This window comes from Bos mutus, chromosome 19, assembly GCF_027580195.1.
Source record: "Bos mutus isolate GX-2022 chromosome 19, NWIPB_WYAK_1.1, whole genome shotgun sequence".
Classification (NCBI taxonomy): Eukaryota; Metazoa; Chordata; class Mammalia; order Artiodactyla; family Bovidae; genus Bos; species Bos mutus.
This window is the reverse complement of record NC_091635.1, coordinates 52007025-52024863: the sequence shown is the minus strand read 5'-3', so window position 1 is coordinate 52024863 and position 17839 is coordinate 52007025. Positions and strand designations below refer to the sequence as shown.

General features: G+C 39.8%; 2 protein-coding genes across 5 annotated transcripts in view; both read right to left on the bottom strand.

Annotated features, from left to right (window-relative positions):
• The window catches only part of TRIM37 (tripartite motif containing 37), a 151717-nt gene extending 147010 nt beyond the window's left edge, over positions 1–4707 (bottom strand). For 2 of the 4 annotated variants that reach the window (XM_005900659.2, XM_070390590.1), the window contains exons 1-2: positions 4173–4699; positions 2331–2432 (exon numbers count right to left, since the gene is read on the bottom strand). In XM_005900659.2, the coding sequence (XP_005900721.2) occupies positions 2331–2432; positions 4173–4193 (123 nt within the window). In that variant the 5' untranslated portion in view covers positions 4194–4699. Of the gene's footprint in view, positions 1–2330; positions 2433–4172 lie in introns of all 4 variants that reach the window. The other 2 variants (XM_070390589.1, XM_070390588.1) reach the window with 2 other exon arrangements.
• Positions 4708–8827: 4120 nt separating this feature from the next.
• SKA2 (spindle and kinetochore associated complex subunit 2) overlaps positions 8828–17839 on the bottom strand; it is a 30952-nt gene continuing 21940 nt past the window's right edge. Inside the window, 1 exon segment of the mRNA XM_070390587.1 lies at positions 8828–10115. Within this exon segment, the coding sequence (XP_070246688.1) occupies positions 10103–10115 (13 nt within the window). The 3' untranslated portion in view covers positions 8828–10102.

The following is a 17839-nucleotide window of genomic DNA, read 5'->3' as shown; positions in this document are numbered from 1 at the left end:
GAAGCATGAGGTAATAAGTATCTGCAATTCTCTATTAAGTGAAGTGAAGTCACTCAGTCATGTTCAACTCTTTGCAACCCCGTGGACTGTAGCCTACCAGGCTCCTCTCTCCATGGCATTTTCCAGGCAAGAATACTGGAGTGGGTTGCCATTTCCTTCTCCAGGGGATCTTCCCAACCCAGGGACTGAACCCGGGTCTCCGGCATTGTAGGTAGACGCTTTACCGTCTGAGCCACCAGGGAAGCCCCATTAGGATGGTAATAAAAAGAATGGAAAGGCAGGACAAATATAAATGACACTAGGCGATAATAACTTAAAAACACTGGTGTCAAGAGGTTTCAAGTTTGAGCTCCTGGTAGAAAAGAAGAAACAAAGAAAAAAGTTCAAGAGAATCAACTTGAGAAAATAACAGGAAGAATTTGATTTGAAGCAAATCTCAAGATGCTGGAAGGACAATCAGGTCTGACATTTATAAGGCAATGTTGAAGGAAGATTTAGAAGCCATGCAAAAGTAAACCAAATTTCTCAAGGTAGATGAAAAATTCCCAGACATTTCATAAAAGAAAATGCCAGCACAATATTTAAGAAATACGCTCTTGTAAGAAACAGGATGAGGAAAAGGTAACAGTGAAGAAATGAAGGATCAGTGAAGTATAAGATAACAACCAGAGGTCATCTATACAGTGGTATTTGTATCTTTGTATTTTTGTGCTCAGTCATATCTGACTCTTTGCTCCTCTGTTCATGGAATTTTGCAGGCAAAAATACTGGAGACGGCTGCCATTTCCTACTCCAAGGGATCTTCCTGTCCCAGGGATCAAATCCATGTCTCCTGCTTCTCCCGCGTCTGCAGGCAGATTCTTTACCACTGCGCCACCTGAAATGTCCACGTATACTAGACCTTCATCAAAAGAGGTGGATCCAGATCCACTTTATCAACTAACTACAGTGATAGAGGCCACTTAAATCTATCTCACTTCAGCTACACCATTTATAAAACATAATATGTGTATGATTGCTATTTTTAGAATACCACAGAATCACCCAAGTGGAGAGTATATTTTAGTTTCTAAATTAAACCCTTTAGCTTACTTATCTCCTTTAATGCCACAACCATCTTGGTGGGACAGATCTTGTTATCCACATTCTATTGTTTGAGAAAACAATGCAAAGATCAAGTCTCTCAGTTTATGAGTGGGAGAACCAGCATGGTGTGTAACCTAGGCCTTCTGCACATGTAGTGTAGTGCCAAAGAACACAGGCTCTAGACAGACTTCCTGGGTTCAAATCCAGCTCTATCATTTGCTAACTGTGTGACTGGAAGCAAATGATGTAGGAAGTGTTTCAGATATTATTCTTGACAAAGGGATATTTACCTTCCTCGGGCAGGAACAAGGAATCACAGAGAAAGTTTGAGATGAAGAGCATGTTAGATGACTTTGACTTTCTCAATAAAGGAAATTATCTACTAAGAGTAATGTGGGCAGGGCAGTTTTCAGCTATGGCCTGCAGATGTGCACTGAATCCCCACATACAACCAAAATAAGTTCTTCTGCTTTACATCTTAGGCTTTTTCATAATTTTGTTGTGGGGTTCACCGACATTAATTTTAAAGCCACCAGATTATATTCACCTTTAAGGTCTCTTTTAACTATAAGTTTATATGACTTTATTCTTTGCCTTTGAACCTATTACTAGCCTTTTCTCTATCTTACGCATCAAACAAGTATAAACTCTCTATCTTGTGTCTCACAGCACTTTGTAAGTGCCTCTTTATGACACTACACATTCCTGAATATAAACACAAAGTCCATTCTCTTAATTAGATTTAAACTCCTGCAGGGAAAGCGCTTCCATCACTTATCTTGGCATCTTCAACCCCAAATACAATGCAGGTAAGCACTTCATAAATACTTGTTAAATGTGCAATGATTTAATAATGTAAATATACTAAAGTTACACTGGGCTTTGGTTTCCAGACATTTCAAGGCAGTTATCACTTGATTACTCATCTCCACAGAGCTTAACAATATACGTTGACAATCTCCCTATTAAGGAACATTCATTTAAGACATTTTCAAAAGGGCATGAACTATCAAACTTTAAAAAGATACAAAAAATGGTTAATCTTTACAATATACCCTATATATGCTGCTGCTGCTGCTGCTGCTAAGTCACTTCAGTCGTGTCCGACTTTGTGCGACCCCATGGACAGCAGCCCACCAGGCTCCCCTATCCCTGGGATTCTTCAGGCAGGAACACTGGAGTGGGTTGCCATTTCCTTCTCCACCTATATATGCTAAATGCAGGTAAAGAGTTATACAACTTACCCTAATACAGCTGAAACAACAGAGCTTGGAGCAATGAGGACACAAGCGCGCATCCCGCAGTTTCTCCATGCAAATGAAGCATCGGAACACCTCAGCAATGCTCTGAAAACAGTAAAAAGAAGTTAAAGCTCACCAGATTAGGCTACTGAATCAAGAGCATAAAGCATGCCTGCAATAATTCATTCAACATTTACATTTATTTTGGATTCACAACGTCTCAGTTTCAACTATATTCTATATACGATTGGTTAGTCAAGGTCCAGGTACCTCAGAACATCTCCTGAAGGAAAAAAATGCCTCCATTTTTCTAAGCTTCACAATGATCCTAGTATAAGCAAAGAACATGGAATTCAGACATAGACTTCTGCACAAATATTCTCACTCAAACAATAATTACAATGGCAGGAATCTGGCTGCAGCCCAAAAGTCAAAATATTAAATTACAGGAGTTAACACAGATTATGATAGCCACTAGAAATATTTTTGAAGTTTATGATAAAAAAATCCTTATGATGTATAACAGTAACAAAAAAAAAGGCAAACTATATGACTGAATGAACACTATGAACTTGTTGCTTTTTCTGCAAATTCCCCAAGGGGAGTGGATTGTGTTCATAAGTTTTTTAAGTATAAAAAGATCCATTAATGGCAGCATACTTTGATCAAGAGGGAAAACTATCCTGAATCCAGGAATCTGAATTTCTGCCACGATGTTCAAACCAACTAGCAATTTATTTGAGCCTGAAATTCTGCCTGTACTGAGAATTTTGGTGGCAGCTCTATGAAGGCTTTGGGAAGAAAAAAAAAATTACATAAATAGAAGGAACAATATTATGCTTGCTAGTTTGAGATGAATCCATTTAGGAAGTATCTGGCAAGAAAACAGATATAATTAAATGTAGGTTATTACATATTGTAAGTTTATTTTTACAGTACTCACATTTATTTTTACTCCATTCCAGAGGAATTAAAACGCTTCTAAAAACCAAGGTGAGGTTACAAAACCTTTATAATACTTTTACAAGAGGAATTAAGGAGAAAATTACTCATGAGTCTAACCATGACTCTGCAGGACCAGAATCTGTGAGATGCAGACGCTGCGGGGGTGGGGAGATAGGACACAAAACGACCACTGGATGAACAACTGGTTTCAAGTGGAGTACCCAACTAATATAGTTGTCCCTAATTAAGAATCAAGGATTTAGTATTTTAGTAATTGGAAGGTTCAAATTTTGACAATTATTAATATTATATAATTATGTCCAATAAGCAATTTTTATGTTCCTAGCCTTAAAGTCAGTATCCCAAACATTTGAAAACATCGTTTACAAGACTCAGATAAAAAGAACAGGTTGCTCTTTACACTACAATCAAACAGGATAGTAAGAGTATATCCTCATTCAATCTGGGAAGGGCAGATGTCTACAGAATGTACAGCGGAGAAGGGAATGATTACCCATTCGGAGGGAGATTCGGATTCGCTCAGAAACTCGTGAGAACTGGTCGCGAGTCGCAAGGGCACGACCATATAAACAATTTGCAGTTTTGCGCTGAAAACGCTGTACATTGCAAAAACCCCGTGGGGATGAGTACCAGTGCCAAGACATCCTGAAAACGCCCGGATACGCACCACCTGACTGCGGGAACTGTCCGACCACAAGGCGCCCTTGAGGGCTGCACAACGAGCACCGCGTCCCCCACACTGGGTCAGCCCCTCCACAGCAGCAGCAGTGGGGCGGGGGTGCCCCACGAGAGGGTGGACTAGGACGGGGCGCCCCGAATACAGAACGCTCAGCGGGTGACGAGGGAGACTAAGCCACCACCCTCCTCAAGCCCCCTCACCTCCACACTCTGTTCATCCATTGCCCCCTTCTCTCGGCGGGGCCCTCGGAGACCCGCGGAGCCCGTGATCTGACCGATAAGGCGCAAGCCCGAGGTCGCCAGGTCAAACTGCCCCGGAGAACCGCCAGGCACCCGCCTCAGGGGGCTCCGACGGCAGCCACACCTGCGCGCCCCATAGCTTCACGCTCCGCGCCAGCTACCCCCACTTCGCCATTTTCATCCGGGCGCCAGCCCCTGGGCGCGGTGGGAGGGTGAGCGGTAGCCCGCAGCTCCTCTCCTCCCGGCTCAGCGGCTCGCCAGCGACCGCGAGGGAGCCTCGGCCCACGTGACGCAGGCGCGCGCGTATCGAACTGCTGCCGGAGTCCGGCGGCGCTGGTCTCCCGCGAAGAAGGTGCTGCAGGGAATTCGCAAACACTAACGGTAACCAGGGCAGCGGAAGGCGCGGCGTGAGGAAAGGCGCGGCGCGCGCGCACGCATGCGCGCAGGCCGCTGCGCTAAGGGAGCGGGCCAGAAGCCGGCGCTTAGTTCCCGCGGTGCGGGAGCGCACACGAGATTTGGCCGTTCGAGGCCGCCGGGTTGCGTGCCTTAGGTCTGGGTTAGCGCAGGCGGAGGAGAGCGCAGCGCTGGGCCGCGCCCCGCCCCGCTCGGGGAGGGGCGGGGCTCCCCTCCTCTCAAACTTCTGAGCGCCAGAGGCGGGAGCCACCTGGAGGGCTTGGGGGAAATGCAGACTCCGGAGCCACACCCCTAGGTATTCGGATTCTAGGGTGGGGCTCCACGAAATCAGCGTTTTTCTACTACTCTTGCTGATTGGGCTGCAGGTGGCTTGTGGCCGCAGTTTGCAAAACCGTGGTGTAGAGGACTCGTGGCTGGTGATTCTTGCTCGAGGAGCAAACCTAGATTCTGATTTTTAGGACTTCCGCCCTAACTACTGAAGCAAAGCTCTAGATTGTGAAGCCCGGAGCGGTAATTTCAGTGTCGGGCGTGGGAAGATGGGACCTTGTATTGTGTAGCCGGCAGCCTCCCCCATGCAACCACTGCCGCCCTGCATTACTTGGGACTTAAGGTGAGCTAGAGCCTTAAGACTGGAAAGTGCAAGGGTTTCACCTGCGTTCAGCTTTCCTGTATCGGCGTCTCCTTTCTACAGTTTTCTAGGTAAAAAATGTTGAAAGATCGCAGGAATTAGAAGGTATGAGACAAAGGATATACATAAAATCCTTCATTTGAACTAAAATGTTCCTTTCCAGTTTCTTGCAAAACTGTTAACACTTAACCTAACTGAATGCACGTGAACAGAATCAGCAATAATTTAGGAAGTTGTTAAATATCAAGGCATTTGGACTTTCTTGTAAGTAGTGGGCATAACAATTTTTTCTTTAATGGCAGGAGCCATGGACAAAGATATAATTTAGGAATAATTGTGCCTGAAAAATCCTTTCACCAAAAATTATTTATGGCCTTGGAACTACATAGAGGTGATTGTTGCTCATCTTTTATACTTAAATGCCTTCTATTGAACATTTTAATAATGGTTAATTTTTACCTCAATTTTTAAAAATGCTTTAATATTAAATAGTTTATTTAAATACTGGATCAAAATGGCTGGCTTCAAAATGTAATCATTAATAAACTATATGTGCACCTGTGGGGGAAAAAAACTTGTAGGACACAGTATTATATTACTTGGGATTCAGAGTAATGAGAAGGGGTCTTTGCAACCCTGTAGAGCAGAAAGCAAAAAAGACAAATTACAATCTATGATAAATATTAAAATAGGTTCTTGTGCTAATAGATGTATCTGCCCAAGAGCCCCAAACTGTTTAAGATTAATTGTAATAGTTCTCAATAGTGGAAAATTAGAAAACCTGAACAACTAATGAGGGGTCATTGCTTGTTGGCAAAGTCAGATACTGGCTCACTTAAGCAAGAAGAAAACTTGGCTGGGAGGATACTCAACTACCCTGTGTGGTTGGGAAACCTGTGGTCAGCTCTACTAGAATTCCTTAAGGGAAGGAATGATGCTAAAGCTGAAACTCCAGTACTTTGGCCACCTCATGCGAAGAGTTGACTCATTGGAAAAGACTGATGCTGGGAGGGATTGGGGGCAGGAGGAGAAGGGGATGACAGAGGATGAGATGGCTGGATGGCATCACTGACTCAATGGACGTGAGTCTGGGTGAACTCCGGGAGTTGGTGATGGACAGGGAGGCCTGGCGTGCTGTGATTCATGGGGTCACAAAGAGTCGGACACGACTGAGCGACTGACCTGATCTGAAGGGCATGCCTTGCCATCCTCCTCTTTTCCCCCTTTCCCCCATCTCCTAATTTGTCTCTTGTAGTGTGCATGCTCAGTCAAGTCTGACTCTTTGTGACCCCCATGGACTGTAGTTTGTCAGACTCCTGTCTATGGAGTTTTCCAGGCAAGAATACTGGAATGGGTTGCCATTTCCTCCTCCAGGGGATCTTCCCAACCTAGGGATGGAACCCAAGTCCCTAGTGTCTCCTACACTGCAAGTGGATTCTTTACCGGGGCCAGCTTAAATGCCTGTCAGTGAGGAACTGGTGAAAAAAAATTATGGTAAATTCATATATACAGCTGCTCAAAAGAACAGCAGATGTGACATGAAGATATATTTAAAATGAAAAGACTAAGTGCAGCTACAGTACAGTGTAAGCTGTCAGCCTATTTTTGTTTAAAAATGATTTTTGATTTGTATATATATTATAGAAACATCTGAAAAAGTTGCAACTGTTTGGGAGAATAGGCATACTTTTATTTTGTTAATTTCTTAAAGTTGTATTTAAAATACAACCTAATACTTAGGGCATAAAAAGACTACTAGTTAAATGTGTGCTGTTCTTAGTTGTTCAGTCGTGTCCTACTCTTTGTGATCCCATGGACTATAGCCTGCCAGGCTCCTCTGTCCATGGGGATTCTCCAGGCAGGAATACTGGAGTGGGTGGCTATGCCTTTCCCCAGGAGATCTTCCCAACCCCGGGATTGAACCCAGGTCTCACGCACTGCGGGCGAAAACTTTACTGTCTGAGCCACCAAGGAAGCCCTAAGAGAATAGTCACGTAAGAGAAAACAATCATCCAGATGAGAAATAATAATGGTCTAAACTCGGTAGATGAGTGAAGGTAAAATGAATGTTGTATACAATAAACATCTAAAAAGTTACAGATTAACTAAGAATATAAAGAAATGGATGCAAACCTTAATTCCACCTAACAGAATAGTGGCTATTAACAAAATAAAGTCAGTTAAGTATTCTGGACACATTCAATTTGAATATTCAGGTCAAGGTTTTTACTGGAAATTTGGATCTAGGCCTGCTTGGTAGCTCAGACAGTAAAGAATCCATCTGCAATATAGGAGACTCAGGTTTGATCCTTAGGTCAGGAAGATCCCCTGGAGAAGGGAATGGCTACCACTCCAGTATTCTTGCCCATAGAATTCCATGGACAGAGGAGCCTAGCTGACTACAGTCCATGGGGTTGCAAAGAGTCAAATACGACTGATGAACTAACACTTTCACTTCTAGTGGAATAAGTTATACTTGGAAATCATTCCCCAGAGGCAATAAATGAACCCTGGGAAATAAATCAATATATAAAGTGCAGAGAGAACAATTTTAAGAGGGATGAGGGGAAGAACCAACATTTTAAGGTAACTTGTGAAGGAAGTCAAAGGAAAAACATCGTTGTTTCTTTTTTTTCCCCCTGATCGCAAGCAAAACACTTTAACTCCAGTAACTTGTTAAGACCTCTTTGTGATACCACCATTTTTCAGTCCCACCAATCAACATCTCATCCCATAGTCATAACATGACAGGAATTTCCTCAATATTACTTGCCTGAGTACTGAAGAAGAGTAGTATATGTTACTAAAGTGTGACTTATTTGTAATTTAGAGGTTAGGGTAGTTTCTGTTCTCCAAATATTCAGAATAGACAATTTTAACTGAAGCTACTCTTCCAACCCTGTTTGTCAGCTATTATAAGTTTATTAATAACATAACAGAAAAAATTCTTATTTACAAAAAAGTATAATTCTATAACCTGCAAATTAACATTTGATTCACTTTTCCTGGTCTTTCAATATCTTGTTTTTATTACATATATGGAAATATGTATTGAATTAAACCAAATATCAAAACTTAATACTTCACCATCTCATTGTACTTCCAGTCATCCTGACACACACACGTTAAGTGATTTGCTCAGGCTTGTACAGCTAGAATTTAAAACCTGCTTTTACATCTCCAATATCTGCTTCTGCTCTCAACTTTTTAGCAGAGCTTCCAGCATTTCCCAGAACATTAACAGTGATAATTTATTGATAACTTGACCCCCTAGTGTATACCATACTTGCCATTAAAAAAAAAAAAAAAAAAATAGGGACATTGGTGCACACATACACACAAAACTGGTAAACAGTTCCAACGATCCTCTCATCTCAGTTTCTTAGCTTTCACAGACAGTAGGTCCCCTACATATGAACAAGTTCCATTCTGAGAGTGCGTTCCTTAAGTCCAGCTTCTTTGTTAAGTCCAGCAAAGTTAGCCTAGGTGCCCAGCTAACACAGTCAGCTATACAGTACTGTACTGTAATAAGTTGATAGTAGTTTTCACACAAATAATACATATGGAACAAACACAAAGAAATAAAACATTTTTAATCTGAAAGTACAGTATCTTGAAAAGCACAGTAGTACAGGACAACAGGAGCTGGCATCGAGTGAACGGGCATGAAGAGTTACTGACTGGAGAGGGAGAGGAGGTGGGAGATGGTAGAGCTGGAGGGGCATCAGCAACAGGAGACGGGCAAGCTGCGATTCCATACCTGCAGTTGCTGGCACAGGTTCTGGTTCCTTGCTGGATTTAATTCTGTCTACCTTCTTGAAAGAACAATCCAGTGATGTCTGAGTGGTAGCTCTTTTTTTCTCATCATAGATGCCACGGTAGCACTGGATTACATTCTGAATGGCTGCTGCAACCTTCATGTTCCATCCTACATTCGGGGCCTGTGCCTCAAAACCCAACAGTGCCTCCTCAAACAGAGCTAACTTATGTGATTCGAGGGGAAAACACACGTTTACGTCTTCGAACGCTCACAACTTGAAGGTTCATATTGAAGGTTCATATATAGAGATTTACAGTAGAATGAACTGAACAACTACAGTAATGCAGACTAGAGGAGAACAAAGGTATATTTCAGGTCCCTGAAATGTGACAGGGACAATCAGAAACAGCATTAGAAAGCAGAGCTCACGCTCAACATTGGCAGGCAGAAGGAACAGGACAAAAATAAAAGTGAAGCTGTCACAGAAAAGCCAGCTTTCTACTAAGTTAGGTATTGTGGGAGACAGTTAAGTCACATATTAGTAGTCTCACCAATAAGGTGACCACATCTGCGATCAGAATTTTCAACAATAAAATTATTTACATATGTATAATATAGTACAAATATTTTTCTAACCTTTAATTTCCCAAGCATGTTCATTCACATCTGACTGATAGTACTTAATATTGTTTTGCAATAGGTCAGTCAGGACATCTGTGTTATCCCAGTTATACAGAAACAGATACAAAATGGTGTTGGGACTTCCTTGCCTGAAATTACTAAGCATGTGTGCATATATTTTTAAAATCTCTTTATTTCCATTCTGCCCCTTTGGCTGAACTTTATTAATACAATATCTGCCCTTCTCTTGTATCCCCCTCTTCTGTGGAAGGCATCACTATCCAGTCACCCAAGCCAAATCTCCTTTGTCATCTCCCGACCAATAGTCATCAATGTTAACAAGACATCTTCCTAAATTTCTGGGATTGATTTCTTCCCCATTAGAGTTCCTTTTGGCAAGTCCATTTCTTCCTCATAAGTCTGACATGTGAGCTCTTAATTGCTCTGCCGCAGTTTTCTCTTCTTCAGTCAGTGGTAACAACTAGAAAACAAATGACAAAATCTTTATTTCAGAAAAGCTTAAAAGAACAAGGTCCTACTATATAGCACAGGGAACTATATTCGGTATCCTGTGGTAAATCATGGAAAAGAATATGAAAAAAAGACTAAGACTGAATCACTTTGCTGCACAACAAAAATTAACACATTGTAAATCAACTATACTTCAATAAGATAAATTTTTTAAAAGTTAAATAAAATCTGTAAAGGCTGTTATACTAATTTCTGCTTTGTAACACCAATAAATGTTTCCACAAGTTCACACTAGGTATATAATGACGAATTTATAAAGGCAAAGAAAAAATACATATTAGCTATGTACATACAAGTTACTTTGATATTTGAGTTTCCGAGGAACTCACAATTAAATTGAAGAAACAAGACAAAGAAATCAAACAATTTAAGGACTGTAACAGAACCAAAGAAGTCACATCTGAACATATCCAACAAGTATTTTGAAAAAGAAGTGTGAAAAAAAAAATAGTCTGGAAGTTTCTTCAGAAGTAGAGACTCGGGTTAAATTTTGAAGGATAATTAAGATGCTTTTATCTGCAAGTAACAGAGATGCATATGAAAATGGATAAATAAAATGCATTATCACTACACAATAAGTACATAAGGGCAGGTTTCAGGGCTGGTTTATGAAGCAGCTCAACAATGTAAGGACTCAGGTTTTTTCCATCTAACAGCTCTGATATCCTTTATTCTCAGGCTGACAGGAAAGTGACTCCAGGTATCACATCTATACACAATGTTTAGAACAAGTAAAGCTTTCTCTCCTCAGGGGGGTCTCAGCAGTGAGGAAACTCTCTAATTTCGTATTTCCAGACTCCCCCTCCTCACATATCATTTGGGTTACAAACCCATTCCTGACCCAATATTAGTTAAAGGAAAATCCGTTCCCCTTGCCAATCAGGCACATCCCTGAAGCTAAGGATAGCACCACTTTTACCTCAGGCATGAGTCTGAGGAATAGCACACATCTCAAGAGAGTCAGTAATCTCTTACACAGGAAGGGAGAACGTGCTGAGAAAACAACCAGCGAACCAAATCCACAAAAGCAGGTAAGAGCAGCAAAACCAAACGGGAGAAGAGAAGCCAAAGGGAAGTTGTAAGGGGCTTTCACAGAGCACCCACAAATAGGCTAGCTGAAACAAAGAGTTAATGAGGAAATAACAGGAGGTAGGACTTGAAGAATCACTCACATGGTTACAAATCTGCCTAACTATATAGGTCATCTCTAGAGAGACTGTCAAATCGGGAACACCTCATACCCACAGAATCAGAATCTCCAGCACAACGCTGTCCAATAGACCTTTCTGTTATCCTGGGTATATTCTGTATCTGCATTGATGAAGGACTGTATTCATTTAATTACTTTTAATTTTAATTCATTAATATACAGCCACATGTTGCTATTGGAGACCCCACCTGGTTTGGCTCCTCAAGCCAACCATTTGCCCAAAATGTTCACATGGATAAAACAAAAACACTTACTGCAACTCAAATAGTGACAAAATTTCCCTCTTCTATCTGAAAAACAGGAAATGATATTATTCTGGCAAGACTTTGTTCTCCATGATTCCATGTTTTTCTTTGTGATCTCTGAAATTCAAGAGATTTCAGACCATCTGTTTAATAAAACTTCAAAGAGTTTTTCCAGGAATTAACTATTCTAAAATACATAGAAATTTTTCTTCTTTAATACAAATGTTTCAGAGCTTTGATGGAATAACATACATTCTATCTTTAATGCATTTTGAATTTTCTATTTATTGCTATATTTTTGTTTGGTGGGGGGACTGTTTTGCTATTTTCTATTTGGAACAAATTTGGTCCTTTCTTCTTTTGATAGTCACCTTTATAACTAACTATATTTAAACGTCAGTGTCTTAATAGCAACTAAAAAGATCAGGAAATTAATATGTATTCCCTACCATCCACCTCCTTTTCTGTTCTCATATCCCTATTTATTATTATCAATTCAAGTTTTTTTATTTTTTAGTATTATCAATTCAAATATATATTTTCTGCCCTTCCAAATGAAAAACCACTCACCTTGATAAAAATCATAGCAATATAAGAGTTTTACTTTCTGTTTGCATTCTGCTGTTTATGAACAATGTACCATTTGCTCTAAGTAGACATCCCTTTCTTGTTCTTCATGTTCCCCAAATAATTGTAAAAGCCCATTCGGTTACTCTAGAAATTTTCAGAATCCTCAGCTGAAAATCCTTTGGATTTCTTAACTATTCTCACAGTTCTGACCCTATGTCTAATATACCTCTTTTATACATGAAATTCCTTTACATGTTCTTTAAACTCTTGGCTCATAGAACTATTTGAGCCATATAATTATGGTTATATAACTCTTTATAGATGCCCTTCCCTTTTCTTCCACATTTCAATCATAAAAATTTTCTCTGAACTTTCTACTATTAATACTATCTCATTTTTAAACTAGTAGGCCCAAGACCAACCATATCCAACATTTCCCAGCTTGGCTATCATTGATCCTAAAACATGATCTCCCTTTACCTTTAGCCATTTCTCCTCTTTTTTTTTTTTATGTGGATCATTTTTTTAAAGACTTTATTGAATTTGTTACAGTATTGTTTCTGTTTTATGTTTTGGATTTTTTGGCTGAGAAGCCAAGAGGCACGTGAGATCTTAACTCCCCAACCAGGAACTGAACCTGCAGCCCCTGTAGTGGAAGTGAAGAGTCTTAACCACTGGACTGCCAGGAAGTCTCCATTTCTCCTTTTTGTCATTATCTGTCCAAAATGAAAAAGTTCCCTTAGCTTTCTACCTTTGATATAATTATTGCTCATTTCAGATAACTAAATGAAAACCTTTACAAATACTCAAATGATTTGACATCCCTGGCTCAGAAGGTGAAGAATCTGCCTTCAATGCAGGAGAAGGGGATTTGATTCCTGAGTTGGGAAAATCCCCTGGAGAAGGAAATGGGAACCCACTCCAGTTCTTACCTGAAGAATTCCATGGACAGAGGAGCCTGGCACGCTATCATCCATGGGGTTGCAAAGAGTTGGACACAACTGAGTGACTGATATACATCAATATCATTACTACTTTTCTGTACCACTTTTTTTAATCTCAGAAATATGCCATCTATTTATTGTATCCAATGAAAACAATTTTTAGTAAGTATTCAAAAAATCATTTTTCTCTTTGTTCAGTCACCCAAATTTACCATGCGTCAATTAATTCATGGATTTCTATACATACATGTTGATGTGTACATTCAGAACTACACTTAATCTCTCTTCAAGATTTGTTTCCTGGGAACAAATTTATGGACTGCTACTGTCAAGTTCTGATCACATACAATGAAGAATATGTGACTTGGTTTTATTTATAAAAGCTTATCACATACATACTTCCTTTTTGCATTTTATTAATTAGCAGGTGACGAAACACCACCCATACTGTTTAAATGCCTACTCTCTATTCCCTCTGTGCCCTTTTCACTGCCCTCCCCTCTCGCACTATTCATTTCTCCATGACAGATACATTTATGACCTCACTTTATGATTTTAACCAGGCACTGTTCTCTTTTCTTCCATTGGTAATACAAAGAATTCTTGATCTAATCCACCTTTGAGAGTTACAAAGCCCATAATTCAAATATCTTAAGCCATAATTTAGTTCAGACTTGGCAAATAAATACCACGTATGCTGCTCCTATCAACACTCCACAGCAGATAACTTTTTGGCCATGCCCAGACACGGCTCCTTAAACAGCATTCTAAGCAGTTATTACCAGTTAACTGACTGGAGTAAGCACCAGAAATTAAAACCTATTGGACATCTTTTGTCCAGGTAATTAAATTCAACTCTATGATTTCATCATGAGAAATGCCGGACTGGAAGAAACACAAACTGGAATCAAGATTGCCGGGAGAAATATCAATAACCTCAGATATGCAGATGACACCACCCTTATGGCAGAAAGTGAAGAGGAACTCAAAAGCCTCTTGATGAAAGTGAAAGTGGAGAGCGAAAAAATTGGCTTAAAGCTTACCATTCAGAAAATGAAGATCATGGCATCCGGTCCCACCACTTCATGGGAAATAGATGGGGAAACAGTGGAAACAGTATCAGACTTTATTTTTCTGGGCCCCAAAATCACTACAGATGGTGACTGCAGCCATGAAATTAAAAGATGCTTACTCCTTGGAAGGAAAGTTATGACCAACCTAGACAGCATATTCAAAAGCAGAGACATTACTTTGCCAACAAAGGTTCGTCTAGTTAAGGCTATGGTTTTTCCTGTGGTCATGTATGGATGTGAGAGTTGGACTGTGAAGAAGGCTGAGCGCCGAAGAATTGATGCTTTTGAACTGTGGTGTTGGAGAAGACTCTTGAGAGTCCCTTGGACTGCAAGGAGATCCAACCAGTCCATTGTGAAGGAGATCAGCCCTGGGATTTCTTTGGAAAGAATGATGCTGAGGCTGAAACTCCAGTACTTTGGCCACCTCATGCGAAGAGTTGGCTCATTGGAAAGGACTCTGATGCTGGGAGGGATTGGGGGCAGGGGGAGAAGGGGACGACAGAGGATGAGATGGCTGGATGGCATCACTGACTTGATGGACGTGAGTCTGAGTGAACTCTGGGAGTTGGTGATGGCAAGAGTCGGACACAACTGAGCGACTGATCTGATCTGATCTGATGATTTCATCTACATTAAGCTATCTTTTCTTTCAAAAGCCCCCAACTTTGCTTAATAGTAAATGAAAATGCTACCAATCTCTTCAATTGGCTGTTCAGGATCTTAGTGCCTAGGTTAACAGCTCATATTCTTTTTCCTACCCTAACATGTCTGTAGAGTTTTACACATCAGCGACAGAGGCTCACAATTAGAAAGATTCTTATACTAAATGAGAAGAGGGTGGAGAATGAAGGACCAGGAATGAAGGTTAGGCCTACCCAAGCTAATCATCCCAACTGAAGAAAAGGAGAATGAAAAAACAGTCACTGGTATAGATGCTTTCTAGATTTCTCAGTCTCATTAGTTCTTATAGGAACCAGCAGAACTGATAGATATAATGTTAGCAAGTTTTTTCTTCTGCTGTTGCTACATAATCCAAGAAAGCATGCCCCTTCACTAACCATGTCAATTCCACATGCTCATCTTAAAATAAAAGGAGATAAGAGATCTTATACTTCAGGGAATCAAGAAAATCTCATTCTTTATCAATAGTTCACACTGCTGAATTTCAAAATGAGAGTTACTGGGGATTTATCTTTCAATGAGAAATTCAGAATTAAAATTCTACAAATCCAGCCAATCAACAGAAAGCATTACCTCCAGGTCTGTTTCCTTTTGCAGTTCTTGTATCAAGGTCATAGTCTTATTGAAAGTAGCACAAATGCGGCTCTTAGTCTCTTTCTGCTCCACAGCAATTGGTTTAAAGCGAACATGCAAAGTTTGATATCGAGACTTTATTGCTGACAATTCCTTTAAAAGTGTAACTGGATTTTTCTACATTAGGAAAAAAATTAATATATATTAAATCTGGAAAGGAAAAATAAAGCTTATTTTTAGAATTAAAATATATACAACACATACTACCATCCATTTAATAGAACACTATAAAAAATTATCTAACTATGTGACAGAATGGGAGGAAGGAAAGAAAGAGAGAAGTATAAGACCTAGATACTATTCTCAAGGAATTTAAAGCCTAGGTACAGAAATAACCCTTCTCACATACACACACACACAAAATAGCAATATTAAACAGCAAATAATGTCACATTAGATACATAATATTTGATGTATAGTTCATAATAATTACACAGTACTTCTAAGACACAATCCTAAATGTTATTCAGAAGGTATTGAAGGAACTATTTTGATTTGTTCTTATAGAAAAGATAACTTGAAACCACTTATCATAAAATTCTTAAATACACTGTCACAGGGCTAAAGTATGTATGAGTACCAATTCAAGGTGTACCTCACTATACAAAATGCATGCCAACTCAAGCAACTGTGTTTATAAATTGTTAGTTTTTCAAATTAATTTTCAATGTAAATAACCACTGTTCCATAAAAGACATTTCAACTGTGACAGTTCAAAAGTGACGTTTCTGCCACTTAATGATTATTCTCATTCCTTCGTGGTTCTTTGGCAAACTCTCCAATACTAGGTATTCCAAACTTTCTCCATTCCTACCAGTTCCCATCCACTCATTCTTGGCAGAACATCTCACCCCATATACTTTACTGAGAAGACAGAAAACACCTGGGAGTTTCTATTCCTGCCTTTTCACGTGAAAATGAAAACATCTAATCTGATCCTTACTCAGCTCCTAACACTACCACTATTATTGTCTCCTCCCCATATCCTCCAGAACCTTACCATTCCTATATTTCAATAACCTTTTCACATTTCCCTTTATACAGACTTCCAGTATACATAGATTGTCCCTACAATGAGGGGAAAATAACTCCTCTTGACTCTTGCTTCAAAACTAGTGTCATTTTTCTTACTCCATTTGCCACCAACCTTCTAGGTCCTATAATAATATACTTCCTCAGTTTAATAGCCCATAGACTAATCCTTTGCCAAATTATTTTAAACAATCAAAAAGTCAGACCTGTCCTATAAATTTTTTAAACGTTTTATTTTCTATTGGGGTGCAGCCAATTAACAATGTTGTCATAATTTCCGGTGAACAGTCATACATATACATGTATCCATTCTCCCCGCAAACGCCCCCCACCCATCCAGGCTGACACGTAACACTGAGCAGAGTTTCATGTGCTATACAGTAGGTCCTTGTGGGTTATCCATTTTAAACATAGCAGTGTATACAAATCCATTCCAAACTCCCTAACCATCCCTTCCGCCCATGCTTCCCCTTGGCAACCATAAGTTTGTTCTCTAAGTCTGAGTATCTGTTTATGTTTTATAAATAAGTTCACTTATGTCTTTTTAGATTCCATATATAAGGGATGTCATCAGATATTTCTTCTTCTCTGACTTACTTCCCTCAATACAACAATCTCTAGGTCCATCCATGTTGCTGCAAATAGCATCATTTCATTCTTCTTGATGACCAAGTAATATTCTATTGTATGTATGTACCATATCTTCTTTATCCATTCCTCTGTCCATGGGCATTTTGGTTGCTTCTGTCTTGACTACTGTAAACAGTGCTGCAATGAACCCTGGGGTGCATGTATCCTTTGGATTATGTTTTTCTCTGGACATATGCCCAGGAATGGGATTGCAGGGTCATATGGGAGATCTATTTTTAGTTTATTAAGGAACCTCCATACTGTTCTCCATAGTGACTGTACCAATTTACATTCCCACCAATAGTTAGGAGGGTTACCTTCTTTCCACACCCTATAACAATCAAAAAGTCAGACTTGCCCTGTAATTTTGATATCCCTCTTTTTGACTCTCCTTGAACTCTGATTTGCACAGAACTATACTATCTTGATTATTGTCTCACTATCAAATATTTCCTTTGTGGACCCTACCTTATGGCTACAGGCAGAGGCTCAGTTCATGGCCCTCTACTCCTTTCTTCCTTGGAGATATTTTGCTAAGCTTTTGATGATGGAAATGATAAATAAAGATAATTCTAACAGGAATGAATCAGAACAAAAAATCTAATTTAAAGACTGTTAATTCTACAAATAGTGATCAAGACTACACCATGAGCAGT